General features: G+C 54.5%; 3 protein-coding genes across 5 annotated transcripts; all 3 read left to right on the plus strand.

Annotated features, from left to right (window-relative positions):
• Positions 1-118: 118 nt before the first annotated feature.
• Ctdnep1 (CTD nuclear envelope phosphatase 1) lies at positions 119-7,404 on the plus strand. 2 transcript variants are annotated; one of them, XM_051168014.1, is made up of 8 exons: positions 119-567; positions 3,100-3,166; positions 3,260-3,378; positions 3,579-3,650; positions 5,445-5,561; positions 5,630-5,741; positions 6,261-6,345; positions 6,670-7,400. In XM_051168014.1, exons 1-8 carry the CDS (start codon positions 466-468, stop codon positions 6,728-6,730), a joined length of 735 nt encoding a protein of 244 aa, XP_051023971.1. In that variant the 5' UTR covers positions 119-465; the 3' UTR covers positions 6,731-7,400. The 2 variants fall into 2 exon arrangements, with proteins under 2 accessions (XP_051023971.1, XP_051023970.1); XM_051168013.1 differs by lacking the exon at positions 119-567 and adding an exon at positions 2,291-2,605 and having other exon boundaries at positions 6,670-7,404.
• An 831-nt stretch (positions 7,405-8,235) lies between these two features.
• Gabarap (GABA type A receptor-associated protein) lies at positions 8,236-10,498 on the plus strand. Its single transcript, XM_051168015.1, has 4 exons — positions 8,236-8,459; positions 8,983-9,061; positions 9,200-9,318; positions 10,480-10,498. Exons 1-4 carry the CDS (start codon positions 8,370-8,372, stop codon positions 10,480-10,482), a joined length of 291 nt encoding a protein of 96 aa, XP_051023972.1. The 5' UTR covers positions 8,236-8,369; the 3' UTR covers positions 10,483-10,498.
• Positions 10,499-11,829: 1,331 nt separating this feature from the next.
• Positions 11,830-15,649, plus strand: Phf23 (PHD finger protein 23). Of its 2 annotated transcripts, none has more exons than XM_051168011.1 (5): positions 11,830-12,048; positions 13,592-13,623; positions 13,744-13,836; positions 14,205-15,042; positions 15,148-15,649. In XM_051168011.1, the coding sequence occupies exons 1-5, from the start codon at positions 12,015-12,017 to the stop codon at positions 15,360-15,362; spliced, it is 1,212 nt and encodes a 403-aa protein (XP_051023968.1). In that variant the 5' UTR covers positions 11,830-12,014; the 3' UTR covers positions 15,363-15,649. The 2 variants fall into 2 exon arrangements, with proteins under 2 accessions (XP_051023968.1, XP_051023969.1); XM_051168012.1 differs by having other exon boundaries at positions 14,406-15,042.
• Positions 15,650-16,645: the final 996 nt, after the last annotated feature.

A 16,645-nucleotide genomic window follows, 5' to 3' on the forward strand; every position in this document is an offset into this window, starting at 1 on the left:
CCGCTCGCCCGCCCCCTTCCCGGGGCAGACCCCTAGCGCGCCTGCGCAGAGGGCCACCCTTCGCTTTCCCCCCCTTCCCCCTCCCATCTCCCTCCCTCCCTTCTCCCTAGCCCCCTCCCCCATCACCCCCTCCCCCAATTCTCCATCCCCTTCCCTCCTGGTCCCGGAGGACCCCGTCCTAGCCCGACCTGTTTGGGCCTGCTGCCCACGCGAAGCCGTCGGGGCCACTTCCCGCTCATGTGGGCCCCCGAGGGCTGCCCACGCCAGTCCCCCAGCTCCCGGTTCCGCTGGGCTTTCCTTTCGCTGGGGGTGGCTTTCTGAGCCACCCACTCCGTGCCGGTCTCTGCTGCCTCTCCTGCCGCTCGGGGCCCCCGTTCCCCCTCCCGGCGGCGGGGGGCTGCCCCCGGGGGGCTGGCGGAGCTGGGCCGCGGGGGCCCCGGGGCCGGCGGTGCCGGGGTCATCGGGATGATGCGGACACAGTGTCTGCTGGGGCTGCGCACGTTCGTGGCCTTCGCCGCCAAGCTCTGGAGCTTCTTTATTTACCTTTTGCGGAGGCAGATCCGCACGGTGAGTTTGGGTGCAGGCAGTGGTGGGGACCTCTGTCCGCGGTGCTCACGGAATCTTGGAATAGTGTTGGGCCTCTGTTTTGGGCCTAGGAAGGGAGTCTTTGCCAGAACTTTACCGGCTGGAGAAGTAGGACACCTTTAGGCAGGGTTTAGACCTTAGTAAAAGAACCACGATGTTTGGTGGTTTTGGTTTCTTTTTAAATCTGCTTAGGTGGGATAGGCTTTGGCAGCTCTTGGGGGCTGTAATGGTGCTCTCCTTAAGAAAGCCAGAGTTGTTGCTAAAGGAAGCAAGAGGCGGGAAACACCTGTTTGCTGGTGGCTGGACTGTTGGTGTGGACTCTGGAAAGACCCTCCTGTTGGAAGAGTCAGGTTCCTTTGTCGGTGTGGGTGGGTAGCAGCGCATACGTAGCAGGGATAGAGACTTGAAGAAAAGCTTACACCTCCAAAAAGATTCTGGAAACATACAGCCTCTGTATCTGTGTTGGGGGCCTGGGCCTGAAAAAGATGCTTTTATGATGGGCACCTTTAGTTGTGAGATGCAGCACATTAAAGTTAGGTGTCTCGTCGGAAGACCTGGCTGTTGTTGGCAGTAGAGCTTGCGTCCAGGAGACTGTAGCCATTGTGAAGGGATACCTGACGTGTAGAGACTTTGGATGGACCCAAGCATCTCCGGGTTCTCTCCCTCAAGCTTGTATCCAAGGTAAAACTTACTTCAGCTAACATCACTTAATGAGTGTGCCCCTGTGTTTTTCATTGCCCCTGGGGCAGGTCTCCTGAACTGAGACTCTGGGGGAAATGAGCGAGCTGGTGTAATCTTTGTCAGCCGAAGTCAAGAGAGGTCCCAGGCAGACTTTGGTGTATGGTAGAGACTTGATTGAGCGGCTTGCACTTGACTCATTCTCTGGCAGCTGCTTCTGTGTCTTCCACTTCCTGCTTTAGGGTGAGGATTAGTCTGGGGGTTGGTTATATGCACACCTAGTCTCCTGAGACAGACAGGATAGGATCCATGAAAAAGCCTGGGTGTACCATGCTGACACAGTGTGGGCCTACATTTTGTGATTTTCTTTATGTGTTGACTTCTCATCCTTTCTTTCTCACCGTGTCCTGAGAATCTTCCCTCTTCTAAAAGCTCCTTTTTTCTTTTTTTGAGTGTAGGGCATAGTGCTCTAGCCTCACTATTGGAAGATTAGTTACTTCCTAAACTGCTCTCCTGTACACCACTGACCCCACAGCCTTTGTCCTCTTCCCTTCCAGGCTGGCTTCTTCCCCACGCCCTTTGGCAGATGCCTGGAGCATTCTCTGCATGCCCAGCATGTGCAACCCGAGATAGCAGGGCAGGACATCCGAGCTGTTTCTAGCCCTCAGCACAGGCTCAGGGAGAAAAGAAGGGCAGATGCCGTGGGGTTAAGGAAGAGAGCCCCTTTTGGTTTTCAAGTAGGGAATGTGTGGCTTAAGGTCTCGGGTTGGGCTGGGAAACATTTGTATGTTAGAAGGAAAGATAGGAGGGAGTTGCCAGGCTTTGCCTAGCCGCTGCGGGGATTAGGAAATAGCTCGTGGGGAAGCAGAACTGCTGAGCTTGAGGTGATGCTGGGCTTTCCCTCAACCTTTCTGCACAGTCCTTACTTGATCCTGGTCTTCTCTATATATTGTCAGATTGGCAAGTAGGACAGGACTTCTCTGTGTACCTTGGCTGTCCTGGCCTCAAACTCACAGCGATCCACCTGCCTCTGCCTCCAGGAGTGCTGGCATTACAGGCGTGCGCCACCATGCCTGGCTGCAAGTAGGACTTTTTAATGTTCTCTACATCGCCCTGGGTAAAGAAGCTCTTCAGAGAGTCACTACATCTTGTGACTTGGCTAGTAGAAACAGAAGTGGACAGGTGGCTGGTTAAAATAGTCCTGGTGGCCCCTAGCCAGAGGAACTTAGCTGACCTGACAACCCCTGGATCCCCTCATCTGCTGCTCCACCCAGTGAGCCAAGGCTTTCCTTTCCTGACTCCGATTCTCCGCCCACTGAGAGTCTGCGGTTCTTGGCTCCCAGTGAGAGATGACAGAGTGACCATGAGGGCCCTTGAGGTGAAGGTGGGGGGACGCATGTGTTTCTTTGTTCAGTGTAGCAGGATGATGTGTTAAGAGACATTCTGCTCTTAAGTCATTATCCTCGCTACATTGAGGCACTGGGAAAATAGGTGTGACTGAGAGGAAATTAATGTTCTTATGGAGGTTTCATTTTAACTAAGGAGGTAAGGCTGGCTGTGCAGTCCCTAGGCATGAGCTGTTCGGTCTTTGTTGCCTCTTTTCCATCCTTTAAAGAAGCATAGCAACAGTATTTCTAGGGTTTTGTTTGTTTTCACAGTGCTGAGCACTGGCCGTAGAGTCTTGTGCTCCACCATCGATCACTGTCTCCTCTGTCCCGATTAGGGCTATGTACGAGGGCCTGAACCATAGCCACAGCGGCTGACAGGTGGCAAGTGTTGATGGTCTGCTGTGCTTTGACTGTGAGGCTCTAATTCTCCTCCTCTTGCCGTTCCTAGGTGATTCAGTATCAAACTGTTCGATATGATATTCTTCCCCTGTCGCCTTTGTCCCGCAACCGCCTAGGTGAGTATGTGGGTGGGAGGGCGGCAGGGAGGGAAGGCGGTGCCCGCTTCGCATGGCGGTCAGCTGGCGTCATCCTCTGCCATTGCGGTTCAGCCCAGGTGAAGAAGAAGATCCTGGTGTTGGATCTGGACGAGACACTTATTCACTCTCACCATGACGGGGTCCTGAGGCCTACAGTGAGGCCTGGAACACCTCCTGACTTCATCCTCAAGGTGTGTGTGTGGAGCCTGGGAAATGCTTCTATCTCTTACTGTGTCCAGAAGCAAACTCTCTTTCCTAGTCTGAAGGGCTAGGGTTTGGCAGTATCTGGCACCAGGGTCAGCCAGAAGGAGACGAGCAGGTGGTAGGCTTGGGGGCAAGGCCAGCGTGGTACTGCTTAGGAGTTCCCTCACCTCTTCCCTGTTCTCTGCAGGTGGTAATAGACAAACATCCTGTCCGTTTTTTTGTACATAAGAGACCCCATGTGGATTTCTTCTTAGAAGTGGTGAGTGTGCTAATGGGAGCTCCCTGATGGAAGAATGGTTGTGGCTTAGGGATTCGGGGGATTCAGGGTAAGGAATTGTTGTAGTAGTCAGGGTTCTCCAGAGGAAGAGAATGTATACATATACATATGCCTACATACATACATATGTGTTGACATTAAAATCATAACAAGTTAGCCTGGTGTAGTGGCACACACCTTTAGTGCCAGCACTTGGGAGTCAGAGGCAGGTGAATCTCTTGAGTTCGAGGCCAGCCTGGTCGACAAAGCGAGTCCAGGGCAGCTGGGGCTGTTATACAGAGAGACCCTGTTCCGAAAAACAAAATACAAACAAACAAAAAATCCCCAAAACGTAACAAGATATCTCATACCTGAGAAGCTGAGAAACCTGTTAGATGCTCAGTCCTTGAGGCTGGGCAGCTCAGAAGTCGGAGCCGACTCACGGTGTGGGTCTCACTCTGGAGAGTTGATAGTTTGGTAGTTGCTCAGTCCATGAAGCTGGTATCTCAGAACTTGCAGGCTGGTGCTGCAAGCCTGGAAGGCTCCTGAAGAGCTGCTGGTTGTGCTGCTCGTGAAGGAAGCAGCTACTGCAGCAGGGCAAATGGCCATACTGGCAAGAGGGAGGTCAGATGAGTAAGAGGCCATCTTGTATCCCGCCTGATTACCTGGGCTGCTATCAGAAGGATCTACCAGCATTCATGGCGGGTCTTCCCACCTCAGTCAGGACAGTTCTTCAGATGAGCTTCCTATTTGGTGGTTCTAACCTTTGGCAAATTGACATTAAAACTACACATCACAATTCATCCTTTGTCACTCGACAAATTAACATGTCACTATAATCCTGGACGGGAGTGATGGCTCAATGGTGGACAGTACTTTTGCTCTTTTAGATGGCCTGACGGAAACTGCCTGAAGCTTCAGCTGCAGATGCTGTGGTGCCTATACTTGCACTCACATGTACATACCCATGTTCATATAAACAAAACTGTTAAAAAAGCAAAGGTCCAGAACAGCAGATTAAGCAAGCAGCAGCCAGTGGGTCCTCCAGCTCCACAGGGAGCGGCCAGCTCTGTCCCGGCAAGCTCCCATTCCCTGTTGCTGGCTGTAGTGGGGTTCTCTGGAGGAGGAGGAGTGACAGGATGAACATATATTCAAAGAACAGGAGTGAGTTGTCATACCGCTGAGAGGCTGAGGACCTAGTAGATGCTGTGTCCTTGTGGCTGGAGAGGTGGGCAACTTGGTAGTTGCCCAGTCCCCTGAGGGCAGTGCTATCCCTGGGCAGGTTGTCCTGGCTTGTGTAAGGAAGCAATAGAAAGCAAGCAGCATTCCTCTGTGATCTCTACTAGTTCCTGCCCCTAAGGTCCCTGCCTTGAGTTCCTGCTCTGACTTCCCTCAGTAATGGAGTGAGACCTGGGAGTTGCAAGATAAAATAAAAGCCTTTCCTCCGCAGGTTGGCTTTGGTTAGTGTTTAATTATAACAGAGAAGCAAACTAGGACAGCGAGTAAGGGCAGTTTTGTAAAGGAGAGGCTTTAGGAGGCCAGGCCAGGGAGTGGCTTTTAGTAGCTGGAGTCACAGTGATAACAGTTCTGTTTCTTCCAGGGATCCTGCACTTTTGCGTTTGTGTCTCTGAATCTTAAGGGTCTTGGTTGCTTCAGACACTGAGGCTGGAGTTGGATGGGGAGTTCAGATAGTTTGTATTTTCACAGACATTTAATGTTATTTGGAGACTGAAAAGAGAACCTTTTGTCTAAATGTTGATTACTCTGTATGACACTGTTACCTCCGATCTGCTTCAGGTAAGCCAGTGGTATGAGCTGGTGGTGTTCACAGCGAGCATGGAAATCTACGGCTCTGCGGTGGCAGACAAGCTGGACAATAGCAGAAGCATCCTCAAGAGGAGATACTACAGACAGGTAGGGAGTGGGGCGGCCCGGGAGGCGGGCTGGGTGGGGTGTGTGTTACATGGCCCTCTGCTTTTCAGCACTGCACTTTGGAGTTGGGCAGCTACATCAAAGACCTCTCTGTGGTCCACAGTGACCTTTCCAGCATTGTGATCCTGGATAATTCCCCTGGGGCTTACAGGAGCCACCCAGGTACGGGAGAAGGTGGTGAGTGTGGCCGGACCAGAACATGGTTCTGAGGACGTCACAGTTTTATTTCTTAGACAGGGTCTCCTCATATATCACAGGCTGGCCTGACCTGATGCTACTTTAGAGGCTCTTGGGGTGGCACCCAGGGCCTCAACACTCAGTCCTAGGCGAGCAGTGTACTGCTGACGAAGCCCAACACCTAACTCCTTGAGGTGTTGCATGCACAGAGCTTAGCAGGCAAAAGATTCCGGGGCTTCTAGTCCCACAGTTTGGATTCCCTACTGTCCTACGGACCTGAAGATGCTGTTTCTCTGTTTCACATGCGGTACCTACTCTCTTGTGTCCATTTTATAAATGGACTTCCCCAGCACATTGACTGCAAGTGAGGCACAGCGGCAGTTTGATCTGCACTGTTGTGAAATCTCTTAGATGGGTAGACATTAGAGGAGATATAAGGGTTTTATTTAGGTAGTTGATGGTTAAATCTTTGCCTCTTCTCAACTGTAACTCCACCCGCTCTAGACAATGCCATCCCCATCAAGTCCTGGTTCAGTGACCCCAGTGACACGGCCCTTCTCAACCTTCTCCCAATGCTGGACGCCCTCAGGTAAGGGAAGTGACTTGTAGCTCCTTTTTGGCCCCCCCCCCCCCCCCCCCGGAGATGGTCTCTCTGTGTAGCCTTGGCTGCCCTGGACTTGCTTTGTAGACCAGGCTGGCCTCAAACTCACAGAGATCTACCTGCCTCTGCCTCCCAAGTGCTGGGATTAAAGGTGTGCGCCACCATGCCCAGCCTGGGCCAAGTCTTGTTACTGCAGAGTGCATTGTTTTTAGCCTGTCTGAAGGTGTGAGGGTGGTATTGAGTTCTGACCTCACTGCCTAGTGAGACTGTCAACTGTAAGGTGTCCGCTGATCAGAGTCACTGTCATTACAGGTTCACTGCTGATGTCCGGTCCGTGCTGAGCCGAAACCTTCACCAACATAGGCTCTGGTGACAGCTGCTCCCCCTCCACCTGAGTTAGGGTGGGGGGGAAGGGAGGGAGAACTCTCGGGGTGCCGTCTGTTGCCCTGCCATCGTGAGGACTGTCTGGGCAGAGTCTGCTCCTCCCATCCTCTCCGCCCTGGGGCCCTGCGCTCCATGGAGTATGGATGGACACTCGGGCCAGACTGTGAAGCAGCCTCTCTCTTCCTGGTCACACTCCATGGAAATGCCAGACTGTGACAGGCAAAGGCCTTGGAGAGGCAGGACTGGCCAGAGTGACAGACATATCCCAGAGGCTCAAAAGAAGCCACGTCAACTTTGTTGTGATTTGATTTTTTAAAAACTCTTGTACAAAACTGATCTAATTCTTCACTCCTGCTCAAGGGCTGGGCTGTGGGTGGGAGACTGGGATTTCGGGCCACTGGATAGGATCGGCCTCAAACTTGTCCTTCCCTGACTTTTCCTCATTTTTTCTTTTCCCAATCCCCTGATACCTGTAACCAAGTCCTCTCTTCTTTTAAACCATGCATTATAACTTTGAACCACAGCTGCCCGAGGTCCTTCTCTGATGTTTTTGGAAGTGGAGGGAACTTTGTTGACGTCTGCCCTGCCCGTGAAGAGGGGCAAATGCTGTTTGGAGTTGGGGGGAAGTGGGATTCAGTACAGGGGTAAAGTAGTTTACATCAACGTGGTTTTGCAGGAAAGGTCCCAGTGATAGGACGGGGGCCCCTGACAAACCCTGGAAGAGCAACTTCAGAGTAGAAGGAGAAGGCTGAAGTAGAGGAATCTGGGTCCCTCACAGGGCAGACTGCTGGAGAAAGGCTGGGCTTGGCTTGGGAGGGTGACGTGGACAGCGCTGCCTATGGGCCATTGGCACTCCAGCGCTAAAGTCGGGGCGGAACCCTCCTTTCTGGCACCTCCTCTCCAGAGCCGGGCCTACTTTCTGACACCCGCCACGTGATGCTCCGCCCTTTTCTCAAGTCACATGATGTTAGCTACACTTGAAAATTTTGTTCCTCCGCCCTGCCATAGTCCCTGATTTTTGGACTTTTACAATTCCTATTGGTCTACACAACCACGAACCCTGATCGTCCTGTGCGTGTCTGTAAACTTTACTTCCTGTCTTGTGGTGTCGGTGTTCACATCTTGGGTACTACTTTGTTTTGGTGTCAACGGCCGCCTTCACCGTAGCAGCACGTTTCGTGAATACATGCTTTCCCCAACGTAATTTCCGAAAATAATTGGAGAATCTTATCTCATGATTGTCTCTTTTTGCCCCGTTCCGTCCTCAGCTTCGTACAGTGGGGCTACTAGGGAAAGGGTTTTCTGTAGAGTTAGAACGACAGCAATCTCTGCGCTGTCATCTGCGTAACCCGCAAACTGAGTCCAAAGCGGTTACGCGGAGGGCGTAAGAGGGCCGGGCTGCAGGTGGCACTACGCCAGCAGCGTTAGCAAGTTGAGGTTGTGGCGTAGGTAGCGGGCGGGGCCCCTCCGGGAGATCGGGGGCGGGGTTGGTGAATAGGGAAGTGGCGCAAGTTCGTAGATCGCTCCGCAGAGTCTGTTCGTCGAGGCCGCCTCCGCCGCCGCCCCCTGTCCCGGCCCCCCCCCTGGGTTCCCTCAGCCCAGCTCGGTCCAGCCCGGTTCTCGGGAGAATGAAGTTCGTGTACAAAGAGGAGCATCCGTTCGAGAAGCGCCGCTCTGAGGGCGAGAAAATCCGAAAGAAATATCCAGACCGGGTCCCGGTAAGGCTGGTGCCAGCGCAGAGGCTAGGGACGCTGACGCTGTCGCCACAAGCTAGGCTTGAGTCTGGGAAAGCTGAGGTCAGGCTCCAGTCCGTCGTGGGGTTAAAGTCTGAAACTGTTGTCTCTGGTACCAGGGGCGAGAGGCCTGTAGAAGTAGAGCTGGGACCGAGATGTGGACAGGAGAGAGGCCTTGGCATTTGTCAGAATGGAGGCCTTTAGTGAGCTTGACAACCAGGGTTTCCATGGCCATCCTCCCAGCTAGCTAGATTAAAGTAGATTTTGACCCAAACAAGTTATCCTGTTTCTTTGATAAAAATAGTTATTGTGATGCGCCGTTCTGGGATCAATTCTCAATATTTAGGTGAGCCAGTGAGGCCAGGATCTCTGGACTCAATGCTGTGTACACCATGTCTGTGAGGATAAAGAGAAATTAGATTGCAGGTTTCAGTGCAGGGAATAGTGTACCTTGAGTTTTTCATCGATGTACTGCACTGTCTTCTCATTTTTATCTTCCTTTCATCAGGTGATTGTGGAAAAAGCCCCCAAAGCTCGGATAGGAGATCTGGACAAAAAGAAATACCTGGTGCCTTCTGATCTTACAGGTGGGAGCGCGATCCAGTGTGCATGTCTCCCTCTGCGGGTGGGCACGGCGTCTCTGTGGGAGGAGGATTCGCCTGGCAGCTGTTTTCTGTAGGCACCAGTGACCTCCGTGACTTTCTTACATCTCGTGTTTTTGGCAGTTGGTCAGTTCTACTTCCTGATCCGGAAGCGAATTCATCTCCGTGCTGAGGACGCCTTGTTCTTCTTTGTCAACAATGTCATTCCGCCCACCAGCGCCACGATGGGCCAGCTATACCAGGTAAAGGATCCCGGAAGTGGTGGGGATGTTCGGAGAGGAGTCCCGGACAGGTAGAGTACAGGACAGAAAAGGTCAGCAGGTCCTGAACCAGCTGTGAAATGCCAATATGCCGCTGGCTTGGAATGCGTGGGCTAGAGGGGTTGATTTGACTGGAACTGTTACTACCCAGATCTCTTTCCCTCATCCAAGAGGTCAGAAAACAGTTTGAGTTTTTTTGTTTTTTTTTTTCCGAGACAGGATTTTTCTGTGTAGCCCTGTCTGTCTCATTATGCAGACTAGGCTGATCTCACACTCAGAGATCTTCCTGCTTCTGCCTCCTGAGGGCTAGGACACCTGTTGGAAGTCCCTGTCTTGAATAACAGCTGCCCGGGGGTGCGTGCAGCTCCTCAAGAGGCAAGAAGTGTGTCTCATGAGATACAAGCATAGATGCTTCTGCACACAACTTTATTAATCCTACCAATCAGGAGTCAGAGGCTGATAGGTGGAGTTTGAGGCTCTTCTGGTGAGTCAGAAATACATAGTGAGACCCTGTTTCAAAAACAAAAACTTTAAGGAACCAAAACAAACAAAACACACACACACATATAAAACAAGCAAATAAACACTTGAGAGGCTGAGGCAGTAGTGTCTTGAGTTGGAAACCACTGGCTACCTAGTTTGAGGTCAGCCTTTTCTTTTCTTCCTTTTTTTTTTTTTTTTTTTTTTTTTAAGTTTTTGAGACAGGGTTTCTCTGTATCACCCTGGCTGTCCTGGATTCCCTTTGTAGACCAGCAGGCTGGCCTTGAACTCACAGAGACCTTCCCACTTCTGCCTCCCAGTGACAGAATTAAAGGCGGGAACCAGCACCACCCAGCTGAATGGCTTTTCTTTTATTCCTTTTATACTAGGGACTATATTTAGTGCCTAAAATTGCCAGGTAGTTACCTTCCGGATGATCTATACCTTCAAGTCTATTTTGAGTCAGGTCCTTGAGTTGCCTTGGTGGCCGCCTTGAAGTGTCAGTCCTTTCCAGTAGCTGGAATTACCAGGCCACGCTCAAGAGAATGGATGTCTTGGTGGTACATAGTCAGTGTCACTAAATATGAGTTGCCTGAACACCCTTTGTTGCTTTTACCTCAGGAAACACCATGAAGAAGACTTCTTTCTGTACATTGCCTACAGTGATGAGAGCGTCTACGGTCTGTGAGGCTGCTGCACCCGAGGAGGGGGCTCCATTCTGCAAGGAGGTGGCACTCCTTCCTTGACATGCACTTCCTCCTTCAGGCGAGAACACCATCTCCTTTCTTCAGGACCTGCACTTAATGTTTGAGGCTGCCTCTCCAGTCCTCTCAGCAAGAGGGGTAATGGTAGATGCAGCCTCTGTACATCTCTCTTTCCCCTTGTTCACCCTCCGCCCCCACTCTGCTTTAGACTTCCTGACTGTCAATCTCTGTCACATCTGATTGTTTTGGTTTCTGTTCCCTTTCTAACTGCCCATTGGGCTTAGAACCCCAACCATCCCTTCCTTTCACTACCTTTTTCTGGGGTAGATGGAAGGGACTGGAACAGGGAGCGGGAGGGAGGAGGCACATCAATAAAGAGAAAACCACCGAGCTGAATTGAAGTTTGCCGTTTGTCATTCCACCACCGGGCTGGTTTGCTTTGGTTTGTTTGGTGGGAAGGGTGAAGAGATGAGGTGTGGATGGAGAGATGGATACACTTTGTTGATGTGGTATTTCCCTGTTCGGGAAAGGGCGGGTTTTGTTTGTTGTCTTTGCTTTTTGATGAGTGAATAATGTGAGCGTTATCTCATGACACTTTCACTTTATGTATGTGTGTATTGGGTCGTGGTGCATACAGAGGGGTGGCGGTTTTTACAGTGGTCTTGTGGAGAAAGTTAGAAAGTGCCATGTTTTGGTGAGCATATTCAATTTTGTTACTTTGTTTTAAAGAAGAGATGCTTATGTTTGGGATGTGGTAAAAGAACTGTCTTTAACTGGCTGTCACTTGCAGAGTTTGTGCCAGTGTTTGGGATCCTGTGAAGTGGAATTTGAGAGAAGGCAAATACTGGCAGTAGGGTGCCATTATCCCTAGGAGAACTCCATCTCCCAGCATACATTTCTTCTCGGCCGGAAGTGGGGCGGCACCCTGAGGGGGGAGGGGTAAAAGGGTACAAAATGAGACAGTATGGTGGCCGAGAGTTCTAATCCCTTCTTCGTCTACTTTCTTGGTCCCTCCCAGCCTACACTTCCCGGGAGTCAGTGCGCACTCTTCCGTTCTAGGCCTCGAGCTCAGGATCTCCCCGCCACTCCCCTAGTGGGGCGGGGGGAAGTTGCGTGTTGCGCTTGCGCTAGTCCGTGGCTTCATGGGAACTGAAGTTCCGGAGGATCTTGCAGTCCCCTTTCCGCTGCCTCTGCACAGACTACAAATCCCTTGGTGCACTGCGCGACGGAGCCGGCGGGGAGGGGGAGAAGGGAGGGAGGGAGAGAGGAGGAGGAGGAGGGAGCAGGCGGCCGGCGGTGCGGGGGGAGGGGGCCCGGTCCGGGAGTGCGGGAGGCAGTGATAGAGGGAGGTGGCGGTAGCGGACTGGAGTCTCAACCGCGCCAAGGCGGACACTTCGGTGGATCGAGGCCGTAGAAACACGGAGCACCCAAGGCAGCACCGGGAATCCCGGCTTAGAGGAAAGGGTCGCCGGACCGGGTGGAGGGGAGGGGGCGATGCTGGAAGCCATGGCGGAGCCCAGTCCCGAAGGTAAGCGCTCCTTAGGCACAGAGGGCAGGGAGCGGGTGAGGATTCAATTGGCAAAGTTGGAGGTTGAGCCCCGGCACCCAGCGGGGGAGTGCGGGAAGAGGGGCCGGGGGCTCTTGAGGTTGGGGAGCGCGATGAGTTGCGATACCTTGGAGAAAGAGGAGTGGGAGACTGGGTCGGGAGAGTTAAGACACCAGGCGCCGTGTGGATGGCGGCGGAGTGTCCGGGGAGAGGCGCTGGAAGCCTAGCTTCGGGGGCGAGGGGCTGAAAAGGCCTCGGACTGGTTGGCGCTCCGAAGCCGAGCGGCTGAGGGAATATGCCGGAGAGGAATGGAGCGAGCACGGAGAGGATTGAGTGAGGGGCCCGGTAGTTGGCCGAGGTGGGGGAGTTTGTGACGGCGGCGCTGGAGCGCCTGGTAGTTGCCGCCGGAGATAGCTTGTGATTGTTCGAGGGGTGGGCAGGTAGTTGTGGGGAGAAGAGAGGGTCTGGGTATTGTCTCCGGTACAGAGCCCGATACTGAGGGGTAGTTGTGGGGCCGGATAACTGGGAAGCGAGGCCAGCCCGGTACTTGTAGGGGGCGGCGGGGCGAGGGTGGGGGTTAGGACCGGCAACTTGCGGGGGGGGGGGAGGCTGGTCGGCTAGGGTAAGAGCTTGCGAGTTGTGGAGCGTATTGGGGGGGCAGCGTGGTCGTCAGGGGCCCTTCTGTGGAGTGGCTGGATGGGGACGGGAGGCTAGAGTTTAGGGGCCCGTAGCCTAAAGGACGCGCTGAGTACGGGGGCCGGGAGGGAGGCGGCCGGAGAAGCTCGGAACTGGGCCCGGGGGCCCGGCGGGGAGCCCGAAGAGCTCGAGACGGGGAGGGGCCAAAGCCCCGGATGGGGGCGGAGGGACAGCGAAATTGTGGGGAGCGCGGCAGCGGGGTGTTGGGGGCAGGGGGGGCAGGTGGGGCCGTGTCCGGGCTGCAGCTCTCCGGCTGTCCCGGGCGCGAAGTAGCGCAGAGTGTGTGCCTGTGTGTTTTGGGGGGGGGTGAGGGGCGCGCCCGGCCTCGTGTTCGAGCAGAAGGGGCCGGAGGGCGGGGAGCAGTTCGGCGTGGTCATCCTGGACCCTGAGGGCCGGCCGGCGGGCGGGCGGCGTGCGCTTTCTTGGAGGGCCCAGGGCAGCGGAGCGCGGCCGGGCAGGAACTCCGGGCTCCGGGCGCGTGTGAAGGACGGGGGCGGGCGGTGGCCTGGTCTCGCCCCGGGAGCGGTATGGCGGGGTGGGGCGCCAAGAGAGCCGAGTTGACTGGAGAGGCTGGGAGGGGGCGGGGCTCCGGGCCTCGGGGTGGGGGAAGGGGAGCGCTATAGCGAGGCCGGTGAGGGCGCCGCGCCCAGGCTCCGCCCCTTGGGGCGGAAGGGGGAGCTGGGGCGGGTCCGGCACAGCTGGGGGCTGGCTGGCTTGGCCTGGCGACCTAACAGTGGCTAGGATTAGGTTGGGACCTCCGGAGGTTTAAGAGGTAGGATTTTACACAGACTTTCCTAGTGCCTTGACTCAGCTTTTATTGATTTCACAGATCCACCTCCGACTCTTAAGCCAGAGACTCAGGTGAGCTGTCCCATCCCTTCGGCTAGCACTTGCCTGGCAGTTAAGGGGCTGTGGTGTTGGGAATGGCCCTTTAGCATTCGTGCCTGGCCTCCAGGTGATCATGTTTCTTTTTCCTTTTAGCCCCCGGAGAAGCGGCGCAGAACAATTGAGGATTTCAACAAATTCTGCAGTTTCGTCTTGGCCTACGCTGGCTACATCCCTCCTAGCAAAGAGGTAGGAGCAGAAAAAAGTAGCTGACTTGAGTTAGAGTGAGTTACTTTGTAGCAAGATCCTACTATAGTCATAGGTAAGACTAAGAAAATTGGAGGCTCTTAGGGTTGTGGTGGGGAGCTGGTGTGGAGGGTTAATACTAGCAAATGAGCTACAGAAACACAGTCTGGCCCTGGCTGGCCGCGGCGATAAAGGCTGGAGGCAGGAGCACTGGTGAGTGCGGATGAGGATTGGGGTGAAGGTAGGCTTAGTGTATGTGTCCTTTTTGGGGTACAGAGATGCCTAGTTCCTGGTTTTTATGCCGCACATGTGGCTGGCAGGGCCGAGCTGTCACTAGACTCCTGCTGACCCTAGTTTCTTCCCCTTTTAAGGAAAGTGATTGGCCCGCTTCTGGCTCTAGCTCTCCATTGCGAGGTGAGAGTGCAGCCGACAGCGATGGCTGGGACTCAGCCCCTTCGGACCTTCGAACTATCCAGACTTTTGTTAAGAAAGCGAAGTCATCAAAGAGAAGGGCCGCGCAGGCAGCTCCCACCCAGCCAGGGCCCCCGCGGCCCACTTTCCCTCGCCTGCAGGCCCCGGACAGTGCCGCTCTGCTTGAGAAGATGAAGCTCAGGGACTCTCTGTTCGAGCTGGATGGGCCCAAAGTGGCGTCTCCACTCTCCCCCCCAGCCCTGACGCACGCCTCCCGGCCCCCTGCTGCGCTCACCCCAGTGCCACTGTCCCAGGGCGACCTCTCCCAGCCTCGGAAGAAGGACAGAAAGAACAGAAAGTTGGGACCAGGAGGTGGGGCTGGCTTTGGGGTGCTGCGGAGACCTCGACCGGCTCCTGGGGATGGGGAAAAACGGTCTCGAATCAAGAAGAGCAAGAAGCGGAAGTTAAAAAAGGCAGATCGAGGGGACAGACTCCCGCCTCCTGGCCCTCCTAGGGCTCCTCCCAGCGATACAGACTCTGAAGAGGAGGAGGAAGAGGAGGAGGAGGAGGAGGATGATGAAGAGATGACAGCAGTGGTGGGGGGTGGAGTCCCAGCCCCTGTGCTTCCAGCACCCCCTGAGGCCCCCAGGCCCCCCATTTCAGTGCACCCCGAAGGTGTTCCCCCTACTGACAGTGAAGGAAAAGATGTGGGCAGCACAGAGACAAGTCAAGATGGAGATGCCAGCTCCAGTGAAGGCGAGATGCGGGTCATGGATGAAGACATCATGGTAGAATCAGGTGAGACCCGGGGCTGCCCAGGTAGGATCAGCTGGGACGATGGGTTTCTCGCTCTTAGGAGCCAAGCGTTGAAGCAGAACACTAAACAGACTTCCTCTTTTCCAGGCGATGACTCCTGGGATCTGATCACGTGTTACTGCAGGAAGCCCTTTGCTGGGCGGCCCATGATCGAGTGCAGCCTGTGCGGGACATGGATCCACCTCTCCTGTGCTAAGATTAAGAAGACCAATGTTCCTGACTTCTTTTATTGCCAGAAATGCAAGGAGCTTCGGCCAGAGGCCCGGCGGTTAGGGAGTCTTCCCAAATCCGGAGAGCCCTGATGTCACTGTCGAGGCTGGAACTCCTGGCGTTACGTGGGGGCCTGAGCCTCCGTGGCTGGAGAGAGCCTTTCCTTGGACTAGGAAGGCTGTCCCCACCTGAGGGCTGCAATTCCCAAGGGAGACACATGTGTCCTTCCTGCTCCGTGGACTTGAAGTTGACCCATTCCAGTTGGGTCAGGGGAGGCTGCATCTGTCCGTGAACCTGCCTCCCTTTTCACTTTCAGGGCCAGGGCTCAAACTGGGGTGTAACGGGATAGTTGTCTATAAAGGTGTAGTGTGAATACAGCACTCCCTCATTTCTTCTCTTTCACTCCCATTTACCTGCACACGAGTTGTATTTTTAATTTGGGGCTTCCCCTCCCTCCCCGTGAGCACCAGAGCCTGGTGGGGTGAGGAGAGAAAGCAGAAAGGTGTCAATTATCTCTCGCCTTGTTTTTAATAATATTGGCTGGCTGCTTGTACAGCCAGCCTCCCTCCGTGTTGTAAATAAAGCCTGGTGGGCTCTTGTGTTTTACAGCCCTCATTGTCCTATTTGGGGAGGGGATCCGAATTGGGGAAACCTGGCAGGAGTCTTGCTGGAGGTGCAGGGCTGTAATCCCACAACTTGGGAGGTGGAGAGGGAAGAATTTAGGAGCTAAGGCGGCCTTGGATTACAAGAGCGCCTGTTGGAAGCTCTTAGTTACCCATCCCCAGCTGAAGTCAAGGACCAGCTCCCAGCTTTCTCATCCCACGTAAAATCGAGGATCCTTCCTAAGGGCCCAAATTGGTTTGCAATTCTCACTTTTAACAGCAAATCGGTGCCGGGCCCCCTTCCCAAAGTTGCTTTGAGCTGGCCAGAGATGCATAAAGCCAAGTGGGAGCCAGTTGTGAGCATTTTGAGAGCCGCAGCCTGGTTGGCCGAGGTTCTTTGGGTGGGTGGGGGTGGTACACACTTGGGGGCGGAGTCGTTTAGGGCCGAAGACCGTTGCTCAAGGCAGCGGTCACGTGGGCGCCTAGGTGGAGCTTGCGGTAACGTGACATAAGGGAGTCACGTGAGTGGCGCTCTGCAGCTCAAAGTGGGCGAGCTTGGGTCACGTGGCATGGGGAGAGGTGGGCGGGGACCTCGGCAGTGTTCCCGACGTCCGTGGCGGCGGCGGCCCTCGGCCGTGGGGTCCCGGGTTTGGGGTTTCGCTCCACGACTCGTCGTTATCACCTCGCCGCTCCACGCCACCCTCCCCGGGCGCGTGTCCCGCGCGGGCCCTGCCCTGCCCCGCCGGCGCCAGCGCGTCAGTTCGCGGGTGTGC

The sequence above is a fragment of the Acomys russatus genome, chromosome 25 (genome assembly GCF_903995435.1).
Source record: "Acomys russatus chromosome 25, mAcoRus1.1, whole genome shotgun sequence".
In the NCBI taxonomy this organism is placed as follows: Eukaryota; Metazoa; Chordata; class Mammalia; order Rodentia; family Muridae; genus Acomys; species Acomys russatus.

Excerpts from the sequence above, each read along its gene's own strand:
- Phf23 (XM_051168011.1), top strand. The coding sequence starts at position 12,015 with ATGCTGGAAGCCATGGCGGAGCCCAGTCCCGAAG. Across the intron at positions 12,049-13,591 it reads GGCGGAGCCCAGTCCCGAAG|ATCCACCTCCGACTCTTAAG; the intron begins GTAAGCGCTCCT and ends TTGATTTCACAG. Across the intron at positions 13,624-13,743 it reads CTCTTAAGCCAGAGACTCAG|CCCCCGGAGAAGCGGCGCAG; the intron begins GTGAGCTGTCCC and ends TTTTCCTTTTAG.
- Ctdnep1 (XM_051168013.1), top strand. The coding sequence starts at position 2,360 with ATGTTCTCTACATCGCCCTGGGTAAAGAAGCTCTTCAGAGAGTCACTA. Across the intron at positions 2,606-3,099 it reads TCTGCGGTTCTTGGCTCCCA|GTGATTCAGTATCAAACTGT; the intron begins GTGAGAGATGAC and ends TGCCGTTCCTAG. Across the intron at positions 3,651-5,444 it reads TGGATTTCTTCTTAGAAGTG|GTAAGCCAGTGGTATGAGCT; the intron begins GTGAGTGTGCTA and ends GATCTGCTTCAG.
- Gabarap (XM_051168015.1), top strand. The coding sequence starts at position 8,370 with ATGAAGTTCGTGTACAAAGAGGAGCATCCGTTCGAGAAGCGCCGCTCT. Across the intron at positions 8,460-8,982 it reads AATATCCAGACCGGGTCCCG|GTGATTGTGGAAAAAGCCCC; the intron begins GTAAGGCTGGTG and ends TCCTTTCATCAG. Across the intron at positions 9,062-9,199 it reads GGTGCCTTCTGATCTTACAG|TTGGTCAGTTCTACTTCCTG; the intron begins GTGGGAGCGCGA and ends TGTTTTTGGCAG.